Source organism: Bactrocera tryoni, chromosome 3 (assembly GCF_016617805.1).
Source record: "Bactrocera tryoni isolate S06 chromosome 3, CSIRO_BtryS06_freeze2, whole genome shotgun sequence".
Lineage (NCBI taxonomy): Eukaryota > Metazoa > Arthropoda > Insecta > Diptera > Tephritidae > Bactrocera > Bactrocera tryoni.
The window spans coordinates 1,917,262-1,941,953 of NC_052501.1; the positions used below are offsets into that span (position 1 = coordinate 1,917,262).

Genomic DNA, 24,692 nt, shown 5'->3' on the forward strand with positions numbered 1-24,692 from the left:
CCGCTGGGTAACGCACAGTGGTGTATGTCTCACCATTGTGTACCTTATTATATTATCTTATTGACGGGTTGATAGGTTGAAAGCATTCATTGAGAGATCATTAAAGCTTGCTACTTTAAGCTAAGTGCTCAGCCACTTGTGCTTAAAAGTTTATATAGCGGCACATTTCGCAGCAGAGCTAAAGCCGGTTGAAAGCAGCTTGTAATTACAGCGCAGAGAAGCCGTTGATACTTGCCAATTTTGCGGCGAACCCAAGAGGCGTGCTGGTATACCGAATATTTAACGCTTAATTAAATGCGACGACAGTTATCTGCGCTCGGTTTAATCGAAGGCGTTGGCGTTGGCGTCGCGGTGTACAAACAAATTCATACATAATTACAGCAGACCAACTAAAGCCGCCCACTCACCACTTTTCCTAGTGTTTTGCACATATTTACGTTTTTCTGCGATTAAGTTCGAAAGCCCACATTTTTTTGTAGTTAAGTGGCATGATAGCGATAGCAAAAAGTTCGAAAACACTCACATGTGTTACATTAAGCAAATGTCAGTAAAAGCGTTGACCACATATGACACTAATAAGCGGTGGAATTATTGCTGGATTAATCACGCTTAATAACAGCTCGACAAGCATTTTCTATTACAAATCTGCTTTGCTATATGCAACTGAAGGATTATATTTAAAAGTGGTTATTAATGTGTATTAATGTACTTGTATTAGCATGAGAGCCCTCGTAGGAAGCTTTGCTTTCAGTAATTTACTTCACCACAAATCAATTGCATTAAAAGTGCCTGTCCGCGAATTTATCGCGGTTTCTCTTATTAGCGAATTTTTAAATATTGGCTTATAGTATTATCACGCTTTTAGCTGGCAAATTGGCTAGCTAGGCGAAGCATTTGCTCAAGTTATACATACATAACATTTCGAGTATTGTAAAGTCAGATAATATCAGCCTTTGAATAAAGGCAATACTTTTCTTTGGAAAGGCGTTATAGCCACTTGCAGTTCAGACAATTTTTGAAACTTTTATTAAGAGGCATTTTTTATGATAAATAAATAAAAAAACGTACATTACAGAATGTAATAAATATTTGGCGATTCATTTCGGATTTGTTTATTTCCGTAGCCAATCTTCAGGTGGATCTCCATAAAAAGGTGTCTGGCAGTGCAATTGCATTTGCAAGATTTTTCTATCCAAAAATTATCCGAAAAATGTAATATTTTTTCAATGTTATAGATTTATATACTAAAAAGGTAGTTTTTTGTTGAAATATTTCCACTTTTGAGTGCCTTAAAAAATCGAAATAATTGTCAAAATCTTATTGCTTCTATCATTTGCTGACAAATATATCTAAAAAGGTCCTTTAATAATTACAAGTCTATCGATCCACCAGTTTCGCTGGCATTTTGCTCACCGACCCTGATCGCTTCGAGTACACTAAGGAGGACTTCGAAGAATTTTCTCAAATTTATGTGCATTCGATGTATGCATGTGCAAAAAAAATCTTTTTTTCGAAATTCATAGGTGTGTATATTTCCTTAAGTCTATTTGTAAACTTGTATTAAGTCCGTAATTTGCATTTATATAACGCATCCCATAATGGTTGACCAACTTAAGTCAAATTAAACGAAAATACGCTGTCAGCACAAATATCACTCATACGCAGTGTATCTCCTCGAAAGTGTGTACGTAATATCGAATATGATGAGTCATTAGGCAACCAACGAACGTATAACTAACTGAATGAGCAGTTTTGCAGGCTTTAGGAAATTGACAAGTGAAAGAAAATAATGCGCAGCTTTTAGCTACTTTTTTATGTATTCAAAAATTTTCTTTATATGGACCGCTTGCACTCGCGAACAATATTTTAGAACCCATGCATTTTCTGAATAATTCATAACAAATTAGACGTTAATTTATGTATATGCTGTCACTAATTAGAAATGGGGAACAGTACACCGAAACTAAATTACTAAAAATTATAAGTTTTCTTTTATTATTATTCTGCTGCGTTGTATGAAATTTTGGACCAACGCCAATGCAAATGAATACTCCTCACTGAGCAAACATAAATCAAATGAGAACTGTGGCACCACACAAAGAGGGGGAGAAACACCCATTTACTTTCAAATACTAAGAATGAATAATGTAGAGGACTCTTCTTCGCAGCATACCGTTATACCTAAGAAAAGAAATTTATTAATCGCAGAAAATACAAATACGAGTACCGCAGTCACTAAGACGCCTTCGTATTATTTGTCGGAGACAGAGAGAAGTAAAATGCAAACATTTATTTGATAAATGAAAAAGTAGAAAATAAAGCGATCTATATGAATAATTAAATTAATATATGAACACTTAAAGAAGTATACTTGTGTTTTAAAGTAGAGTTATTTATATATTTTTTATAATAATAACAATAAAATAAAAATATTGTTAAAAAATGAAATACAATAATTTGCCTGATCCGTTTCTTAAGAAGTACAAAGAAATAAATTATTTTCCAATTTTATTTTAATGAATGAAAACAGTTTTCTTTTCTCTAGAATTTTTGTGGGTGGTCACCACAGCTTCAAATTTCGTAATACCTTTGAGAATTATGTAAATGACTTTCCACAGTTATTTCAATGGCAAAGCCGAAGTATTGTCTGAATTTCAATGTTTGACTTTATTTGTGTTTACATTTAATTGAGCAGTTAAACGAGCCCTCATTTGGGGAAGAAAATAGATGAGGTTTGCATATTTGGCAATGCAAAGCCATTATAACAAATCGAGTATGCGAAAACATATTTCAGAGCATTTGTGAGATTTGGGCGATTTGGTAGAACTTTTTAACCAAAAAAAGTTTTGTTGAAATTTTCCCAACCAAATGATTTTTTCAGTGAAGAACTTTGTGAAAGATCTCGAAATGTTATTAAGAGACTTTGAAAATTAGTTGGCAACATAGTTCACCACCGAAACCACCACGTGCAATTTGTCTACACAAATCTTTTAGTTCCTCATCAACCGAGTGTTTTCGAAACCCCAAAGTGAGAGTATGTGTTGAATTTTTGTGTTAACTCTCATCAGCCAAGTAAACACGGAGATATATGGCTGTTTTTTCATCACTTTTGAATAAGCCCCACATACTTGTATTTCTATATATATTGTATGTATATAACACATTGGTCAGAATGAAATACCTAGAAACCGTACAGTTGAGCGATTATCAAGACGAGCGATGACAGCTAAGTGAAATGGAATAAAGCGTGGACACAGTGGAGGCCCGTCGGCGCTGGCGGAAAATAAACCGATACAAAAATAAATATTGTAAATTAATTAATAAATGACGAACCGCGTCCGTTATTGCTATTCACGGAACGATATGGTGCCGTTTAATGACTTGCACGCTTGAAATAGTTCGAAAGCAAAAAATAGTAAGCCAAAAGGTACACAGCGATTGGTGAGGTCAAGCAGGCATAAGGCTGTATTTGTGTAACGAAAATGCCTTTAAACGTTCGCAGAAAATGAAAACGTGCGCTCACTTTAACACTTGTAAGTAGTACGTGCTGAAGAGGGCGAGAGAAGGCGAGCCGAAAGCGAAAATGCCAAAGCCACACTTCTGGCGGAAATCCAGTTATTTATTCGTATGTTGTTGCTTTTTAAAGAATGGATTATACTTGACGCCTTCACGATTTTTAAATAGTCATGAGTTTCGCTATAAACGTATATATACGTGTGTATATTTGCGAAGGTGTGTGTGCGTAGTCCATCGAAAGCAGTTAATAAATAAAAATTGTGTTGGCGTCAGATGCCGAAATCGCTCATATACAGTAAAATATGACTATAACGCAAATATATACTATATTTACTTAGAGGTTGATCATTTTGGCTAGAAAAATAAGTATTTGCAACTTACTTTTCAGAGAAAACATTTTACGTGGTTTTTTGAGCTTTCAACAATTTAAAGCTTTACAATTCCGCCACAACTATCTGCTCGCATATACGCCCTTGCAATTGGCTATTCGATATTTTCACAGCAAATTCATGCTCACAGCTTCAGTTTGCATTTGTATTTGCCGTATTGTTTTACGGACTTTGTAGTTGTTGCACAACGGTTCTCTTTAACGCTTGAACGCGCAATAATGGCCAACAATCAGCTAACAATCGAACAACCGAGCAGCCAAACGAGAAAACAAATTCCACACAACGATTGTTCGATGGCAATGATGCCGCTATAACCGCATTTGGTGAACACCAATAACACACCAACACCTTTCAGAGTTGTGTAGCCGTCACGAGTTCAGACGATCGTAGTTCCACCACCACACACCGAACAGCAAGTGATTTTTGACCTCACTCGTTGAACTCATCTGATTGAATTTCCTTTTCATTGGTTGCTGCGGCGCTTTAAACCACAACTCTGTCTCTCAGGCTCAGTCTGTCCATTGTCAATTTTACAGATGCCATGAATTGTAACCGATGACTGGGCACTGGTGTTGTTGTTCAATCAATTCAAAGTGATAGTGTGATTGCTAAAGTGTTGAGGCGATTCGAAGTGGAATATCACACGTGAAAGCATATTTTGGGCTGAAAAATTTGTTGGTTTTCCATGAGAAGATTCTCCAAAATTGAGTTTATATGTGTTGAAATTATACTGAACATAAGTAACGTGAAAGCTTGACACGACTCACGCGTGATCTATCCAAAAACAGGCTATTAAAAAAGTACCTCTACTTAGATCACCTCTTATATATGTATATGTAACTAACTTTGATGAAAACAGCATTCAACGTTGAATTAATATTACTTACGAATAATAAAGAAAAAGCATATTTTATGACTATCTTAATCTTAATTTTGATCGGCCTATTTGAGTGCTGTCGTAGTCCGATCTGACACTCAATGATATACCATTTCGAATTTCCTGAAAAAAAGTTGATTCGGATCGATAAGTTTGTATAGTCTGATATTGACGAATCCACTAAATATGCAGCTTCTTGGGGAGGGAAAAGCGACTTCGTTCATTTAAATATTTGTAAATATATACATATATACTTTATAGAGTCCCCGACATTTCCTTCTGATTATTAAGAAACTTCGTGTGCAACTTAAAATAGCTCAAAAAGAGACGTGGTCTAGAATTTGGCTTGAACTAGAAGTTGATTATAAAAGACTATTAGGTTTACATAGGCTTATAGCAATGGTATTGGGCTTAATGTCAGCTTATATTCTCCCAAGGAGGACGAAAAGCATTTATTTACAATTAGTTAACCTACAATAATGAAAAAATAGCTCTGGAAAAAACCATAAGCCATTTATTTATTTATACCCTTTTTCTATGCACATCTTCAAATATTATCTCCCTATATTTGTCTGTTATCACATACTAATATGTTTGCGAAACAACGGCCTTTAAATAAAGTACACACATATCGGATAAAATCTTGCAAAAATGTTGTGAAAATTTGACGCTTTAAATATCCCCAACTTAAGACGGGTTTTTATGCTTTTCGCTTCCAGGTCTTCAGAGGCAAACGCAACGCACAGATTTCTCGACAACGACGATGAACAACCGCAACAACTCAATCATCGGCATCAACAGGGAAAGCAACAACAATACCAGCTGTACAATACTGCGCATTGTGCCGGTGGCAGCGACAGCGACAACAGTACAAGAAGCGCCCAAAGCAACAGTAATAGTATTCCAAGCTTCAGTGGCAGCCACATCGCGAATCCAGCCCGCGGCAGCAGCAAAAACATCAACATCAACAGCAACAGCGCTGACACAAGTAAAATAATTGCCGACGCATTGGTGAGTCGTTCGCTTGCACTGAATCCGCTCAGCATGTCGAGCTCGCCCGAAGTGGCGGAAGCGAGTGCGGGTGTGGCTGCAGGAGCACATGTAGATGTGGACGTGGGCGCTGACGAGACACCGCTCGAGTCCTACGACAGCCTCGACGCAATTAATGAGAGTACCGAACTGCAGTGCCTGCTGCAGCAGCACATTGATACAACGACCTACGGCAATGACAGCGCCTACTGCCTCACCCACTTCGACTCGATCCTTTGTTGGCCCCGCACGCCGCGTGGCACTTTGGCGGCGCTGCCGTGCCTGCACGAGTTCCAAGGCATACAGTACGACAGCTCGCGTAAGTACCGTTAGTAAATTGAAAATGTCTGTAAAAGTATATCTGTGAGCCTGTGTGAGAGTTGATGTGCGCTCGGAACTATTCCCAGTTATGTGGTTGATACACGAATGAACACGAACAAAAGGATGTGGCGGTCCATATGCACACTTTGGGGAATCTATACACATACGTCCTGTCAACCAACCGTACGTGTTTGCATTTAAACATGTATATATACATACATATGTACATGTAATTGCAAGAGTATGCGGTTGGCTTGTGGCACAAATTATTGTCAACGCGTCTGCACTCTTTAGACTTCTGCAATACTTTAGACGAGGCGGTGACGTGTGTCTCTATGCCCTTTGGTGCAGCGCCATCATATGTTTTAACTTTCTCGTTGCAACATTTTCATAGCTGCACGAATGACAAAAGCGGCAAGCGTTGAAAGGCACAATGCACAAGCGACGGCAATAGACCCGCGTCGCCCACGGTTTGCTGGGGCTTTGACAGTGGTTTTGTGGAATCTGCTAATAAGCAGCACTCTTCGCATTTGTATGTGCTGAGAGTGCTGAGCGCAAATGCCTGTGGGATTCTTACTTAATTAAATGCGAACGTATTTAATTTGATCTGTTTTAGGCGAAATTGCATTTGTTCGTTACATAAAAATTATAAAAACATATCTAAGGTAATTCACAGCTGGTAAAATCGACATAGGTGGCGGATAGTAAGGAATAATGCTACATATTTCAAACTTAAAGTTCTGCGGTGTTTTTTTTATAGCATCGAAAGCTGGAGCGGGTGTTTAATCTGCTAAACCTAACCTACTCCCATCTCATTTCTCTCCCACGGGATCACTGGACGAAGTATTACTTTTTGGGAGAGAAGAAGGCATTTAAGTCTTTTCTATTTTAAGGACAGATTAGGCATCACCAGTTGTAAATTGCTCAATCTTGTCACAATTTGAGCTGCCGTTTCGCTGACATCTTTCCATCTTACAGAGGACTCGCACATAAGTGCAGTCAAATTTTCCACCGTGAGACTATCTCCAAGTGTGGTTTTCAGCTTTCCCTTATACTTGAAAACTGAGAGCAATAATAGAGTACATGTTCAGAGCCTTCTACACACTCTTTATATATCGGACAATCCATACTACCAAAGTCATGACGATATTTGTACAGGTAGCTTCGAAAGCACCCGTGGCCACAAAGTATTTGTGTTAGGTGGAAATCCAGGTCCCCATGCTGTCTATCTATGCACGAATGTATGTCCGGAATCAGTCTGCGGGTCCACCGTCTTCTGCATGAAATTCTGCGAACTGAATGCAACCTTATGAGTTCACTTACTCTTACTCTTCCGATTCGAAATTTGCTTCCTCTAGACTTCTTTTGAATAAAACATGATGAAATGATGAGTGAGTTTCTGAATGGAATGTTGTATAAACATAACGTTTCAAAAATTGCATCACCTATCACATATAAACTGTTACTCAATCCGTAAAATGAAACAAATTATTTGGTTGCTTTTGCAGAGAATGCGACGCGCTTTTGCCATGCTAATGGCACATGGGAGAAATATACAAACTATGACTTATGCATGCACCTGCCTGCGCCCTCCACTGTACCTGAATTCGAACCGATCATCGAGTTGCCAACGATAATTTACTACATTGGCTACACCATCAGCTTAGTCTCATTGACGCTGGCGATTATTGTCTTCGCCTATTTCAAGTGAGTATTATTGCTTTGTTGAAATTTTGAAATTTTCAAGAAGAAATTAATTAAGTGGGAATTAAAATAAAATTCAAAGAGAAATTATTCAAAAGCGTTGGTAGCGAATGTAACATTGAGTTCTGAATTAGGCAATCTTTTGAACTAACATAAAATTTTATTTTTGTTTTGAAGCGTTTTCTTTAATCACTTTTGTTCCCAGGCTGGTCTTTATAGTAACGGAAAAATCTTAAAATATTACATTTTTCGAATTTCAACAATAATTTCAATGACATAATGCTAAAGTACCTCCGAATACGTGTGCTTTATTTTACAACAAATATTTTTTTCAGTGCAAGAAACTCTCAGTGGTGCTTCTCTTACAACTTATACATGTCTGAAAGAACTTCTAACTTAATTTTCTTGTTTACACAAAGTTAATAACTTAGAAACAACTAATCGATATTTTTTTCCTGTAATGCAACATGAAACAAAAATAACAGTAATGTAATAACTTCTAAGCAAATACAAATGTATGTTGCTTTGTAAGCGCGTGTTAGATGCTTTCGGACGAAAATTTACAAAGATCCTTCAGAACTTATTGCCACACTATTAGCCATGGTAACCTTTGTAGAATTACCACACAATGTTTTTGTATCCATTTTTTGGAGAAAAATCGAAAAATTCGAGCGCTCGCCAATGCTCTTTTGCATCCTCTGCATCCTGGCGCACATACGAGGCCACATTAACACGCACATGCATACATATACACACATCCATACATACATACACACATACATATCTATATTTCCTTGTAATTCTACAATTTTCCTTTATTCCTTCTCCAATCCCGCGCAACATCGCTGCTGCTGCCTACGCCAACGCCAACGTCAACATCGACTGCATTGCTGCTACCGCTGCTGCTGCCGCCGGCTGTGCTATTATTATGATATTTTACTGTGCGTTTCGCTGCGTATGCTATTGATGTCCTTTATTTCCTCGCACCGTGCGCTGCAATCGAAAACGAAATGAAAAACGGATGCAGGGAATTACGCTGTTTACGCAATTCAATTCACGCCAATTTATTCTTCACATACATAATGTCGGCGTTGCTGTGGATACTGACTTTGTCCGTACATGTAAGTGCACACACATCGATATTTCATAGTTTTTTTTCTAATTTTGAGTGAAATCTTCGTACAAAAGCACATACATACGTCTCCACAATCGTGTGAAGGTGTGCTATGGAAAAAATGTGTGCTCAAGATACGCGGACAAAATTGAACTGAAAAATAAATATGCCAACATCCTAGCACACGAATGAAGGTTCTTTGTGTTTAAAATATTTTCGTGAAATTTCAAAATTAATATCAATATTTTAAGAATACATGAATAGTTTAGGCATTATTGTTATTATTACAAATCAAATACAATTAAAATTATGTAACTATCCCGTCAATTCTAAATAGAAATTAGATAATTACAGTTATTTTTTATATACTTACTGCAAACAGATTTCCATACGAACGGGCTTGGGAGGCTGTGTGGTTCTCGTCACGCTCTTTCACTTCTTCACCCTAACTAATTTCTTCTGGATGCTCGTTGAAGGTAAGTCCACATTTTGGCAGTGTATTAGGTTATAGTTTCCTTTTATGTATGTATATGTGTGTATACAAATTTTTTTCTGCCACAACTTTTATTCATAATAGATAATGGCTTGCGTTTGTACGGCTTTGTGTGATTGGAGGCAACATTATTCCGAGATGATATTTCTTTAAGAGTCTGGAAATATCTTGATGGTCCACCATTAATACTTCCTTAAAGAAATTTGATGACCAATACAGTACTGTCTTATAGCAAGAGCGTGGAATGAAGTTAATTGCTCCCGAATTAAAACAGTTTGAAATTAAGAAAACGTTCTTCAAATAAGTCACCACTTCTATACTTGAACATATAACTACACTAAGAGCAGAAAGTAGTAAGACTTTGTTTATAATTTTAAAATTCTTAATTTATTCTTCAAAATCTATGTCGTCCTCCTCAAAGTAAACCCCCTTGCCCCCAATACACCTGTGCCAACGTTTTTTCAATCCTCAAAATAGTTGTTTAAGTCAATTTCTAGATTAGCCCTCAATACTCATAGCGACTCAAGTTTATTGTCATCAATTGACTCCAAATGGTTTCTAAGGAGCGGTTGATTGAGTTTGCTGAGTAGCCAGAAGTCCCAAGGAGCTATTTTGCTTGAAAATGTGGCGAAAAACTCACGAAGAATCATTGCAGAATTGTGGTGCAAAAACAAGAGTTATCAGCCCATTATTCCGGCTTCTTTTTACGAATAGCTTCGCGCATAACACTCAAATACTATTCCTTGTTGACCCTTTGGCCAGTCGGAAGAAAATCGCAGTGCGCCAAAGCTCGATAGTCGAAGAAAACTGTCAACATAACATTGATTTTTGACCTGATTTGACGGGGGTTTCTCGGATTCGGCTCACCTTTGCCAAGATATTTCGCCGATTGATCGTTTGTTTAGATCCAAGACTCATCGCCAGTAATAATTGACTTACTGATAGTCGGAAAGCATTGTTTCACAGACGTCGACGCGACGCTGTTTGTCGAAAAAATTAAGTAATTTTGAAACCAATCGTACTTTCACTCTTCTTAGGCCCAAATAATTTTTCAAAATGGTTTTCACTGATCTTTCCGATATTCCAAAGATGTCAGTAAGATCTCTGACTATTAATCGTAGATTCTCAAACACCGATTCCTTTATTTTATTGTCGTGTTGATCATCAGTTGATGTGGATGGTCGTCCTGGACGTGGTTCGTCGTCAACGCGTCTCGACCCTCTTTGAATAATTTGTACCAATCAAAAACACTTTCTCTCGAAAAACAATTATCACCGAAGACCTTTTCCAACATTCTGAATCTTTCGGCACCAGAAATTTGATTCCGCACAAAAAAATTAGTGAAACTTCTTTGTTGAAAAATTTCTTCTTCTTCCTTATTGGCGTAACAACAGCGCACCAGTTGTTTCTTCTTTTCGCTATCTGGCGCCCATTGGAGACTCCAAGCGAAGCCAGGTCCTCCTACAACTGGTCTTTTAAACGGAGTGGAGGTTTTCCTCTTCCTCTGCTTCCCCCGGCGGGTATTGCGTCGAATACTTCCAGAGCTTTCATCCGGGAATAATGAGTGACTTATAGAGTTTTGTTTTTGTTCATCGAGAGAGAACTCAGTCCGAAGTAGCACCTGTTGGCAAGAGTTATTCTGCGTTGGATTGGAGGCTGGCATTGTTATTAGTGTTGATACCGGTTCCAATAATAGCAAAACTACTTAATACTTATATAAAATAATCTCATAAAATACCAAAATAATATTTGTATCATATGTATATGTAGGAAGTTGTTTATTGAAGAATTAAGCAAATAATCAATTTCCATTATTTGATGACTGCTAAAGTCATCTTCCAAGTATAAATTGCAAAAGGCCAATAACTAAATTATTACGTCCATTAATTCAGTTACAAAAACAAAATCTTAATTTCGGCTTTCGCAGGAAAATCTCTGAATTCTGGAATGTGCTATATTTAGATGCAAAGCTACAGCGAGATTAGCAGTAAGCTCATAAGCGATAAGCGATTGAGCAATAATATAAATGAGTGCATAAAAATGCCATGCCTGAGCAAGCAAAAGTCACACAAATATTCATTCAACAATTGAGGATGTGGTAAACCGAGTGAACAGATATGCACGTGTGTGCAGATACATATATATAAAAAGTATTTGTCGCATGTGTGTCTTCATGTTTGGATTGTGGTTGCTTAATACTGTTATTTGTGCAGTTTTACTGCTAACCGTTAATCGCATTTGCCAAAGTAATCAGTTATTTACAATAACTCTATTTGATTTGTGTGTTGCTCATGCATACAAGCACACATACATCAGTTGAGTCGGCTTACCACATACTTCTACGAATATGCGCTCATCGGCCGATTATTTTCGCTAAGCAATGAAAAATGCTCTGCTCGACACACAAACACATATATATGTATATGTATATGTATATATAGGTGCACTACACTCGGCTAAAGTACGTTCACCTCCAACCAATGACCTTTGGTCAGCCGCACTCTATTATCAAAGCAACATCTTGTTTATTAAGAACATATATTAACAGTTATTTCCGACTATTTATATTTGCACAAAGACATATACAAATCAGATCGCATAAATATGCGCATTTGTATTGGAATTATATCAGCAGAAATATGCTCGTAAATCTCCACTTTCTTCGACGATTTCATTTCATTTGTTTCTTTTGAACTTTCTCTTCATTACAGGCCTTTATTTGTACATGCTGGTTGTGAAGACATTTTCCGGCGATAATATACGCTTCAATATATACGCAATCATCGGCTGGGGTAAGCGCTTATTACACCAATATACATATGCATGTATATGTACCCGTAGTTATATAACGCATGATTTTAGCAAGTATTTTTTCTGTGTGTGAGTGTATGTGTAAACATGAAAGTCTGCTTGTATGTGTGTACCTAGCGGTGTGGTGTAAGTAGGCAGAGGCGACTATATTTTGCTGAGTTGGCGTGAAATAGGCGCATGTGTACGTAAATATGTAATAATATATGAATGTTTGCATGCACGCTTTTACGCTGCGCCGTTGTGGGGGTGGAAGGTAAAATCTTTTTCTGTGGGGCAAATGTTGCGTAAATTATGGCGAAATTAAACCGTTGAAAGGCAGAGCACATGTGTGAATAAACGGAACTCATCCCACACCAATTAGTTTGGGGGCGTTAATAGCCGGTACCGATGCCAATTAACAGACACACACAACGCACACATTAGTTATTATGCAATTATCCTGAGCAAGGCAATTTAATTTCATTTTTTCATTATTGATATCAGCATTTAAAAAATCCTTATTCCAATAAAAAATATCCAAGTTTCCACCTTCTGCAACCCCAAATACAGCGAAAAACGCTGAATAACTTGCTGTTAAGCCATATTGTGCTTTTTCAGCGTTTTGGGTCGAAATGCCTCATACAACTTCATGTAATTGAATTTTGAAATTAGCTCAGCAGAATTTTCTGCGTCTGTCTCTAAAATTTGTTAACAAGCGAAAATATTCAAATTACTTGTTAAGAAGTATAGTTTTTGGCGTTCGGCAATGAAGTAATATTGGGTAGTCGAAAAAGTCTTTTCGTATTTTGTCAATAGATGTCGTTGTAGTCGTTTATCTCCAGTGCTGCTGGATACTTCGATGTGAAAGATGCACCTCGATCTGGTCGACCTATCGTTGAGAAAAGTTGGCCAGTACCTGACCGTCACATAAGCAGCCATGATATCGCTAAGGAAATTTCATCATCAAACGATTTTGAACCATTTCAAAAAGGCTGGCTACAAAGAGAAGCTCAATATTTGGGTACCACATGAATTTTCTGTGAAAAATTTAATGGTCCGACTTAACATCTGCGATTCTTTGCAGAAACTAACCATTCTGAAGCTAATGGTAACAGGAGACTAAAAGTGGATCAAATACGACAATAATGTGCGAAAAAATCATGGTCCAAGCGTGGTGGAGCTCAAAAATGGTCGCAAAGCCAGGATTGACGCCTCGAAAGGTAATGCTGAGTGTAATCATCCACTATTAGCCGATCCAGCTTGGTCGAACGATTGATTCTACATTTTACTGTCAACAACCGAGATTGAAGCAAGCAATCGAAAATACGGCCAGAACAGACGACCATTTGTTTCGGTCAATGCAACTCCCTTAATGGAGTAAAGTTGGCTTCAGAAGAAGCCTGTGCGAATTATTGTCGCAGTTTTTCGCCGAGAAAAATAAGTTAAAGTTTGATTACAAATACGAAAAGACTTTTTCGACTACCCAGTATTTGAAAAATATTAGCTAAATTAAGGCTTTAGTATTGCAGAGTTCTTTAAAAGTTCTTTGTATGTAAATTAAAAACTTTTGAAGAGGAATTGAGGTCCGCTTTAGATCATCATTTAGATCAATCAGTGACGAGTTTTAATGCCATTAATTCATTTATGCACCATTTTAGCCCATGTGTTTGCAGAATTGGATCAAAAGGGTTGGACTTAATGCTGTATCCACCTAAATTCTATTCTATAGAGGGCTGCAAATTCAACTAATTCAGTAACGTTCAAAATATTTGATTCAAATTGCTATCCCTCCTACATTAACTTTTGTTATAATTTAATGGTTTAGAGAGCAGCGTTCTCTCTGTCTTATTAACTCTATTTGATAAAAATTACAGCATACCTTGGTTTTTGTTTAGGTGGACCCGCAGGTTTCGTTGTCATTTGGGCAATCGCCAAGGGATTAACGATATCCTACGATGTGGAGAAGGTGAGTCGGTGATTGCATCTTTAACTTTCTTATATATACTGTAAATCATTGTATTATATTTTCTGAACTTAACCATTACTTTAAAATCTAAATCTTTGCAATTTTAAAATAATTTTCAATACATTTTGAAATCAATTTGTAATTTTAAACTCCCTCACAGTTCGACATCGGTTGCCCTTGGATGCGTGAAACCCATGTGGATTGGATTTTTCAGGGCCCAGTCTGCGCGGTGCTGATAATGAATTTAATATTTCTACTGAGAATTATGTGGGTAAGTGTTAACAGCCTGTTTACAATACCAAGCACATATGTAGGTATATATGTATGTATGATATTTGTATAAGCACAAACAAGTAAGTCCTCAAGTAGCCAAAATAGATAGCATCTCATGCCTGTGACATTGCACAGTTACGCTGTTGTTATCGAGCTTGCCTCCGCCATCAAGTAAACAATGACGGCTCATTTCTCGAATAAAAAGTTATAGTCATTCTATTTTAAGTGCTGGCTCTTGAAGCGCGTAACAACAAACTCGCATGCATGCCCAACACACATGTATACGTATATGTGTATGTTTGTAGGGGATTGTTACTTGAAGTATAAAAATATATCCCTTGACTGCACTTAATGCGATATCCATTCAAGAATATTTGAATTAGAAAGCTAGCATGTTTTTTAGCAAAACAAATATGCACACTCATACATGCAAGTAAATATGTGTAAATATGTTTCTGTATTTGATGGTTCAAAAGCAAAATGAAGACGTTTACAAACACATGCGCAAATATATGAAACGCTGTAAGTTTAGAGTATTTCGTTGGAAATTTAAAAGTAACCATTGTAAAGGATTCTTTTTTTCTGTGTTCATGTGCACACAAGTACATCGACACCACTACCAACGCGCATAATACGTAAATTTATTACTTCATCATAAATTTCATTCTTATTTGTAAACCCAACAGTCTGTCTTATTCGTAGTTGAAAGTAGCTGAATTCATTTTTCCCCATAAATCTTGCAAGTTATTTACTCTCTTCCTCGCTTGCTTTAAGAATTTGTTAAGAAAATCATGTTTTCAAGACGGAAGCAGTTTGCAGACTTGTGATAAGAAGAAAGTGCTTCAGGCGTTGAAAGAATCTTAGTTTTGTATCACGCAGGAAGTATATTTTTGGTAAATGCAGCTTTTGTGAACATTTAATTAAAGATAGAGACAGAAGACCATTTTTGGAAGTTAACAGAACTGTATAACTGTAATAAATAAATACTAGCCTGTTTTAAGAAGTTGAAAGTTTTGTGTGGATGGCTCATAGTAAATAGGTTAAACGGATTCTTTCCTAACAATTCCCTCAGTAGCGCATTTTAACGAGGTTCCATTGCGCAACTCTTGCAAATAATGTCCACAAACGTATTTGTATTCTAGCAAACTAACAAGTTTTTTCGAAATTTCTTCATTTAATTAAAATTCCAAGCACCCCCATATATATTCATATTAATAAGGTCTTAACTAAGGCATTTATTATCTTTATGTTATATTTTCTACTCCCTTTTAACTGTTTTACGATAAACAAGAAAATAATGATCACAAAACTGAAATTCCAAGCCCTTTAAAGCGAATCAGGTTTCTTTCTCAAACTGTTTAAACAAATCATATTTCATTTGGTTCAATAAGTCGCTATTTAATTACCAGCCAAATCCTTTTGCTTGTGTCTATTTGCAGGTGTTGATAACAAAACTCCGATCCGCCAACACGGTGGAGACGCGTCAATATCGCAAAGCTGCCAAGGCATTGTTGGTGCTCATTCCGCTCTTCGGCATCACCTACTTGGTGGTTTTGGCGGGCCCCAGCGAAAGCGGCGTCATGAGTCACATGTTCGCCGTCGTGCGCGCGCTGCTGCTCAGCACGCAGGTAATGGCACCTCACACAAGAGGGTTGCGCGGCAGTGTTAAACAGAGCACAGAACAGCACATTGTAGCAACTGTATAGAGTTACTGTGAAAGATAATATGAATCGAACTTGAAAGCGCATGAAAGGATTGTGGTTTTTCTTACGCCTTTCCCAAGCATCCGCTGGCCGTCAAACGTGCTTTAATTCACTTTGTTTTTGTCTTTCTTCCGCAGGGCTTCGCAGTGTCATTGTTCTATTGTTTCTTAAATTCCGAAGTGAGAAACACGCTGAGGCATCACATTTCCACGTGGCGCGACGAGCGGAATATCCAACTGAATCAAAGCAGAAGGTGAGCAAACAGGTGATTAATGCATATAAACGTAAGTATGTATTTGCTTATTTCGAAGCTGAGGATGAATAAATTTAGTATTTAATGAGGAACGGAAGTAAAGACCCAAACAATATACAGTAGTATGAAATACAATATTTTTAAATTAAAATGTGGCAATAATGTTGCTCATACGCCACAACAAACACGTCTACCCTCTTAAAGGCACTACACAAGTATAAAATTTTTAAAAGTAATTTTTATTTTTAATTTTAGCTTTTTCGAGATTCTTTACCTTTAAAAATGCATTATATAGAATAGACGTATTTCTAATCAAATTTCAATTTATTTATTTTTATATTCATAATGAACTTTAAAAAAAAAATATGTACCATTTTGGTCGATCACTTTTTGCCATTTTTCCGCTAGAGACATTATTCCATCAGTGTGAAACTTTTCTAGTTTCTCGGCTAAAAACTGCGATAAGTAATTTTCACAGGCTCCTCTTGAAGCCAGCTTTACTCCATTAAGAGAGTTCTACATTGACCGAAACAAATGGTAGTCCGATGGTGCAAGGTTAGAGCTATATGGTGGATGCATCAATGCTTCCCAGCCAAGCTTTCCCAGTTTTTGCCAAGTCGTCAAAAATGTGTGTGGTTTAGCCTTGTCCTGATGGAAGACGAAGCTCTTACTGTTGATCAGTTCTGGCCGTTTTTTTCGATTGCTTGCTTCAATCTCATCAGTTTTTCACAGTAAAATGTAGAATCAATCGTTCGACCAGGCTGGACCATTAAATTTTTCACAGACAATTTGAGTTTGGGTACCACATCCAAACATCGAGCTCTTTTTGTAACCAGCCTTTTTTAATTGGTTAAGTTCCTTAGCGATATCTTGGCTGCTTATGTGACAGTTCTGGTCAATCTTTTTCATAATTTTATCGACTTTTACAACGATAAGTCAACCAGAGCGAGAAGCATCTTTCGTATCGAAATTTTCAGAAGGGAAGCGAGCCAACCATTGCTGTGCTACACGATTTGATAGACATCGTCTCCGTAAACTTCACAAATTTAGTTCTTCTTTATACCAAAATTTCAAAATATAGCTTAATTTCTATTTTTCGATAGTCTTTGTACTCTGATTGCAATATGTAATATCAATATTCATGACAAAATTTTTTCTGAATATTACTTAAAATGGGTGAAAGTGTGGTCCTCCTATGTCGTTGCGGTAAAGAGGGTTATTTCTTCACGAAAATAAGTGTTCAAAATTTGATATATTTTCAAATGTGTTTTGGCAAAATTCTTCGCATATTTTATCAACTTACATAATATTTTCCAACTGCTCGGATACCTTTGAAGCTATCAACATGTTTGCAATTTAATACAGAATGGCAAAATATGAAGACTCCTGCTGTACAAATGGAGAGTTTGCAAAATATAGAGTTTATATAATAAATAACAATTTATTTCCTGTAAATTTTATATTATTTTAAATGAAGCCTTTGTGGTTACTGTACACTTTTGAAAGTCATATCAAATACAAAATTTGCACGTTTAAGAATCTGATTCCTACTATTGTTCGGCTATTTGAAATAAATTTGTTAACATTTCTCTTGAACTGCATTTGTGTTTGTTGGTCGTCCTTAGTATACAAAGGTACATTGCACCTGTACAATTCATCCACTAGGTTTCAAGTGGCCACAGAAGTGTTTTCGATTAAATAACAGTGAACAAGCCGCATTTAGCATGCAACACGCTTTGACGCACGTTTGCTATTCATGACATGCCGCTCCACAATGCATATTATTGTGTATGTGGGCGACAATGCCAACTGCAAACAAGGTGCAGGCGTCACTTCTAGGTTCAGACACACAACATCAATTGAACAGTTAGTACTGTTAAAATTAACACGACGCCTTTCAGCTCATTCGCAATGTCATGCTGTTTTGGTCAAGCTTTATTGACGCCCGAAGCTCTAATTTTGGCCGAACAGAGGAAAAATGAATATTGGAGTTTTAGAAACGTTTTTTATGAGATCAATATACAGTACATACTCTTGTATACATATAGGGACAAATTTGATACACGATGCGAAGTTATTTGCTAAATGTTATTCAAAATGCGCCCTGTCACTGCCGTTGTGTGAGAATTGGCATTACCTTAGTGAAGAAAGATTGACACCTTTTTCTTATTTTTGTGAAATGCATCACACAGTCGTCATTAACAGATAGTTGTGTATAATATTGAGACTCGACATATTATTGCCTAAGAATACTTCAATAATCTTTTCTTCTTTAGAGAAATTTCAGTCCTTTCCCACTGTAAACGACAGTACTTTATATAACTGGCACATTTCGATTCAACGTTCTGACGGGTTTGTGGTCAGATATATCAAAGTTTATAATGACAGCTTAAAATTGAACCCAAAATGATAGAAGCCAGAAGCATAAATGGAAGCCTGGTATTTTTTCCGATTTTTTGCTAGGTTAGTCAGTGGTTGTAAGTGAAGGCATCGGATAAGTATATACCAATGGATCCTTAAGTCTTTCAAATAATCAGTGCTATGTAAAGAGATATTTGTTTTGACTGGACGACTGGACTGGTTAAGAATCAGATTATAAACTGATCTGGCTATATAATATGGCCTCTTTGTATTCTATTACTTGCTCAATAACTTCGCTTTATTAAATTTGTTGTTGCATATTCTTCATTACAGATACACCACAAAGAGCTTCTCAAAGGATTGCTCGCCGAGAACCGAGAGCACACGGTATGGTAATATTAGAGTTAATATTAAAATGTCCACCACATATGTACATTGCAAATTATATTATTATTATTAGTACATATTACGATTATTATTTAGAAATTAAAATAGGTAAATCTATTCCAAAGTCTTTTCGTTATGTACCATCTGATCAAATTTAACTGACAAAAAAACTAACTTTTCATAAATCTTTATTACTGCCTTCAAAATAAGTTGCGTTTTGAGCTGATACAAGCATTCCTACGATTAAAACAATTTCCCATAGTAATCCGCCTTTTGCCGTTTCGAAAACAGAAAATGGTCAAAGTGTGGCTGAGCGTTGACTCACGTTTCGTGTTTAGCTTAAAAGTCAATCATATAAAAAGTTCTGTCATGTTAAAATGGCAGTCTAGCATTGACATGCTTCCCAAACCATTAACCAAAATGGTTGAGTCGGTCCATAAGAGATGTTGTTAGTCTCTGATATCAACACTGCACTGTCTCTTGAACTTTTTCGAAGATATCGTCATTACTAGAGGTGGAGGGACGACTGTCAAGACCTAGTTTTCGATGACTTTACGACCTTCACTGAATGATTTTTGCCACTCAAATACTTGTCTTCCTAAAAAATTTAAGTCCTCAAAACGTTTTCGCAACATTTTTACCGATTCAGTAGCCGTGATTTCATTGGAAACACAAAATGTCATGCAAAGTCGCTGTTAAATATTGGCTTTTCCATGATAGAAATGGCCAGACAAACTTTTTTCGGCTTAAACAAACAGCTTTAAAACTTACACAAATTGGCACGTGGACATCAAACTTCTCATGACCATAACAAGATTGTACTAATCTTTTAAAAATTATATTACGATCAGTTTGCGAACACAGTTTAAATCGGCCAGTCCGAGTCAAATTTTATCAGATGGTATACTATATTTTACATGTACGACATTTTATCGTAGTAAACACAGAAATTGACTGAAATATGCACTAAATTTGCTCTGTTTTCGCTTTCTTGCAATTTTGTTTCTTTGTTGGTTTTTCTGTTTCTTGGTTTCTTTGTTTCTCAATTTCAGTTTTTCATTTGCCATCGCATAATATTTGGTTGCGTTTGTTTTGCTTTATTCCTTGCAGGCCACTCACAGCCTACTATGGCAAAGGCAAGCGCGAGTCCAGCGTCTCATCGGCCACCACCACCACCCTGCTGGGCCACAACCAGAGCCTGAGTGTGAACGCGAACATCAGCGCTGCGATGGCGTTGCAGCACAGCTCTAACGGCACTTTACACACGATGCCCACCGTGACGGCACTGACCGTTATGCCGCGAGCGATTAGTCCGCTCATGAAGGTGTGTTTCCACTCTTATTTCTCACGCTTACACTCTTTTTGTACTCTTGTAAACTGTTGCTTTAGATTATAATAGTTTTGTTCACCTAACGGTTGTCCGTATCACCTAAAACTAATCGATATAGATATGGGGTTATGTATATACGAGTACAAATAATCAGGATGACGAAACGAGTTGAAATCCGAGTAAATGCCTGTCTGTCCGTCCGTCCGTCAAGCTGTAACTTGAGTAAAAAATAATAAAATTTGGTACATGTTTTCCCCAGAAAAAAATCAAGGTGTAGTTCTTAGATGGGCGTCATCGGATCACTGCCACGCCCACAGAACGCATTAACCGAAAACCTATAAAATAGGCCCTTATGTATCGAATATATGGACCCCAGTATCTATAGTTGACTTTTTACTGAAAATATCGCTCAACGTATGGGATATAGAATTGAAATTCAAAGAGAATCGTTTCCTGATAATAGTATCTCTGTCAAAAATGGATTTAATCGGCTCAATACTTACCTGTTTCCCCATATAGCTAATATAAAGCTTTTCGAACTTCCTGATGACTTTATACCGCATAATCAGTCAATATGTGAGTTATCTCAATGAAAATAAGAGAGCGTGTCTTACTCATAACAATGTATCTTTCTGGATAAAATATGTAGATAAAATTGGGAAAACTTGACCTAGCCCCCATATAACTAATATCAGGATTTTCGAACATCCCTTTCACTTTACTCCATATGATTGGTGGTTTTATGTGAGGGACTTTATGAAACCCAATAAATATTTTTATAGTATGTGGCATGTTGCTGTTGTTATAGCGTCAGAAGTCTTTCGAGTAGATAGGTCTTGGTCGGATAAGAAATCCGGCTCCGTTCCGGTTACGTAGACCCGATGCGTCGTCGGAACGTGTAGTAAGTGGTATTAACAAGAATAAAAAAATGTTTTCTCTTAAACTTTACGTCGAATATGTTGGTCAGTGTATGAGTTATATCGAATATATGTATACAAAATTGCTTGGATTCCGGTCCCCTAGTTGACATTTAGCACCTTAAAATATTTCCCTGGCTTTTATGCACACGAGCTTAGCCCTTCCTTACTTGTTTCATATACCTTTAACTATGTAGCACTTTAAAGTTGATAGTCGGGCAAGTTTCATGGTCCGTCAGTTTATTGCCCTGTAAAATTTGCATTTTCGCATTGTGCCCTTAGTCGGGATTTCCATTTCATTGCTGTGCCACTTCGTTTGTTTGTATGTGTGTTGGTGCAACATTGTATTGCCACATAGGCGTAGTGGGCAAATATGGACGAATGTAAACACGAATAAGACACCGGCGGGACGGGAGATATAGACTATACGCGTGGATAAAGCGAGAATATGCCGGCGATGTCTTGTTGTTTTTGCGCATTTCCAAGGGATTCGGAGCAACTTGCCAAGCGATTTTTTCTAATTTGTACATCCCGCTCTGGGTGGGCACGTGCCACAATGCAATGCTGCAATTATGCAACTTCCTCCGAGCTCAAATAAAGTGCTGCCGGTTTGAATAATAATGTTTCATTTTTAGTTACTTGCCTTCAGAAGAAAACTATGTGGGCGTTGTGCAGGTTGAATGTCTGATAATAAGGCTTGCTCACAATTTGAGGAAAATCTTGAGTTAGACGAATAGCAGATTTCGAGGCGTTTTTGGTAAATTTTTGGATATATAATTGAAACTTTGAAGACGGTCCTTTTTTGTTCCCTGATTATGCTCTGCAAAGGTTGCCTCGAAATTTGTAACACCGTGAAGGAAGATATAAGTATATAACCAAATGGTCAGCCGTTCTTATGACCGTCTGTCTGTCTGTCCATTTGTATGTATAGATATACTTATAGATCTGAAATTTCGTGTACACTATTTTCTTCTCAAGAAGCTGCTCATTTATCGGGATCGTCGATATCGGACCACTTTAGAATATAGCTATCGTTCACACTGTCGAATCTATATGAAGTTCTTGTATGGAATCTTTTATATTTGTGAGTTGAGTACGGTTGCATCGAAGCTATAATATCACCAATATCTTCGATGCAACCGTACTCAACTTTATTTTTTTCTCAATAATTTTTTTGTTCAATAATTCAATATTTTTTGGTAAAACTATTTAAACGAATTGCTGAAGTTTCTTTTTGTTAAGCCTTTAACTGATTTTTCAATTATTCTGTTTACTTTCTCATATTATCTGCAGCAAGGACTCGAGGAAAATTCCGTATAAGAGAACACAAATTATAAAGAACTAACATCTATGAGTAGTATTAAGCAATCTCTTTATTAATTTAGCTAAGTTAAAGAATATTAGAAGTAAGACAATTAGCTAATCAAAAGCGAGAAGGGAAATTATTAAACGCAAACTAACGAATTTACTATAAGTACTAGAACTTTTTTCACACACTGTACTCTAAGCACCACTTAAATGTAAATATTATTTAAAATTGTTGTAACTGTAATTATAAAAATGTTGCAATTGTAATTATAGAATTGTAAATAATTGATACTTTTGTGTAAATAATGCTTTCATTTGTGTGTTTGCTTTGGAACTTGAGCACGAATACTGATCTTCAGTGATTTTCAGTGTCAAATATTGAGAGAAAATGACTTGATATTTGTAAAGTATTCCTGTCAATAGTTAAATGTGTGTGTAAGTACAAGTATATAGTTAAATTAAAAATCGAAATTAACAAATTATGTAATTGTGGTATATGTGACTAATTGTGTCTGGGTGTGTGTACTCTAAGTATATATTAAATTACTTGTATAAAGTAAATTCGCTTGAATTTTCATCTTTAATTATAAATTTCCTACAAATTTTAATATTTTTCAGCTTTAGTAGTGCCCTGCTTTAAGAGCAATTAGGTTTTTTTACCTTAATTAGTACAATTTTTCTATAAGTTAAGATAGTTATGCTGTGTAAATATGTTTATTTAGAAATATTTTTGTTATAATGTATATTGAGTAGTCGAAAAAATCTTTTCGTATTTTGTCAATAGATGTCGTGGCAGTTCAGTGCTACCAATCACATTGTATTATCATACCATATAGTGCTGGAATGATGAGATTTTAAGCTACATTTAACCCAAAAAAAAAAAAAAATCGAGGAAGTTGAAAAAAGTTACAGCTGCTCAAAAATTAGTGAAAATAAAGAAGAAATTCGCTATATTTTGAAATTTTTGTAATAAAAATGGAGGAAAGAATGACACGCAAGCCCCCAATGAAATTTGTAAAGTGTACGGAGACGATTTTGTATCAGTTCGTGTAGCACAACGACGGTTCGCTCGCTTCCGTTCTGGAAATTTCGAAATTTCGATTTACACTGATGCAATAATATCTCTAGCGGAAAAATGGCAAAAATGGTTCGACTAAAATGGTACATATTTGTTTATTTATTTATTAGTACAAATATTGAAAAGTAAATTAATATTTTATTAGAAATACGAAAAGATTTTTTCGACTACCCAATATCTATGTACATATATTGTTTCTAAAACGCATTGTGGAAGAATACTTTATTAGTGTACTTGATATTGTTGCAAATTGAAAAAAAAAATTGCTGAATTTTCCAAAGTTCACTTTAATAGAAAATTATATGTAGCTTTGTAAGATCATAAGCTAAGAATGTATGGTATTAACATTAATACATTATTGTTATAAATAAATGTAGTTTTTGAAATATGTAAATAAGAATTGAGAAATATATATATATGTGCTCGCAATGGAAATTACTTAAAAACGATTTTCACTTTATTAGAAAGCAAACAGAAAAAATCTTTCCGCTTACTTGTCGGTACTTTACTTTTGCTATCATATTTCAACTGGAAAAAATTCTAGCAAAGGAAATATTGTCATGCAAAATGTGTAAGAAGTTCTTTCTTCCGAACTTCGGAGAATGTCCATAGACTTAAAATTTTCTTTAACGTTTTTCTATAGACTAAAACTCATTGTAGGTATGCTAAAATAATACACTTAGCTTGCAGAATCCACTTGAAGAACATTCCCGGTTCCTCCCCTAATCATAAATTACCGAAATTACCAAACTGATAGCTAAATTTATTAAAATGTCGTCAGCAGTTTTGAGTCGTTGGGCAATATTCTGTTACGACACACAACTTACCAGTTACGCTGGCAGTTACGTATATGCCATGACACCCACAAAGACAACGCCAACGA

At 36.4% G+C, this 24,692-nt stretch overlaps 1 protein-coding gene across 3 annotated transcripts in view; it reads left to right on the forward strand.

Moving 5' to 3' along the window:
- Window positions 1–23,808, forward strand: part of LOC120771956 (diuretic hormone receptor) — a 34,743-nt gene extending 10,935 nt beyond the window's left edge. Inside the window, exons 2-13 of one of the 3 annotated variants that reach the window (XM_040100267.1) lie at window positions 5,502–6,130; window positions 7,641–7,839; window positions 8,864–8,957; window positions 9,333–9,426; window positions 12,155–12,235; window positions 14,129–14,199; window positions 14,360–14,470; window positions 15,912–16,100; window positions 16,313–16,428; window positions 19,123–19,176; window positions 20,287–20,500; window positions 22,717–23,808. In XM_040100267.1, the coding sequence (XP_039956201.1) occupies window positions 5,827–6,130; window positions 7,641–7,839; window positions 8,864–8,957; window positions 9,333–9,426; window positions 12,155–12,235; window positions 14,129–14,199; window positions 14,360–14,470; window positions 15,912–16,100; window positions 16,313–16,428; window positions 19,123–19,176; window positions 20,287–20,500; window positions 22,717–22,743 (1,554 nt within the window). In that variant the 5' untranslated portion in view covers window positions 5,502–5,826 and the 3' untranslated portion in view covers window positions 22,744–23,808. Of the gene's footprint in view, window positions 1–5,501; window positions 6,131–7,640; window positions 7,840–8,863; window positions 8,958–9,332; window positions 9,427–12,154; window positions 12,236–14,128; window positions 14,200–14,359; window positions 14,471–15,911; window positions 16,101–16,312; window positions 16,441–19,122; window positions 19,177–20,228; window positions 20,501–22,716 lie in introns of those variants that run through there. The other 2 variants (XR_005705014.1, XM_040100268.1) reach the window with 2 other exon arrangements.
- Window positions 23,809–24,692: the final 884 nt, after the last annotated feature.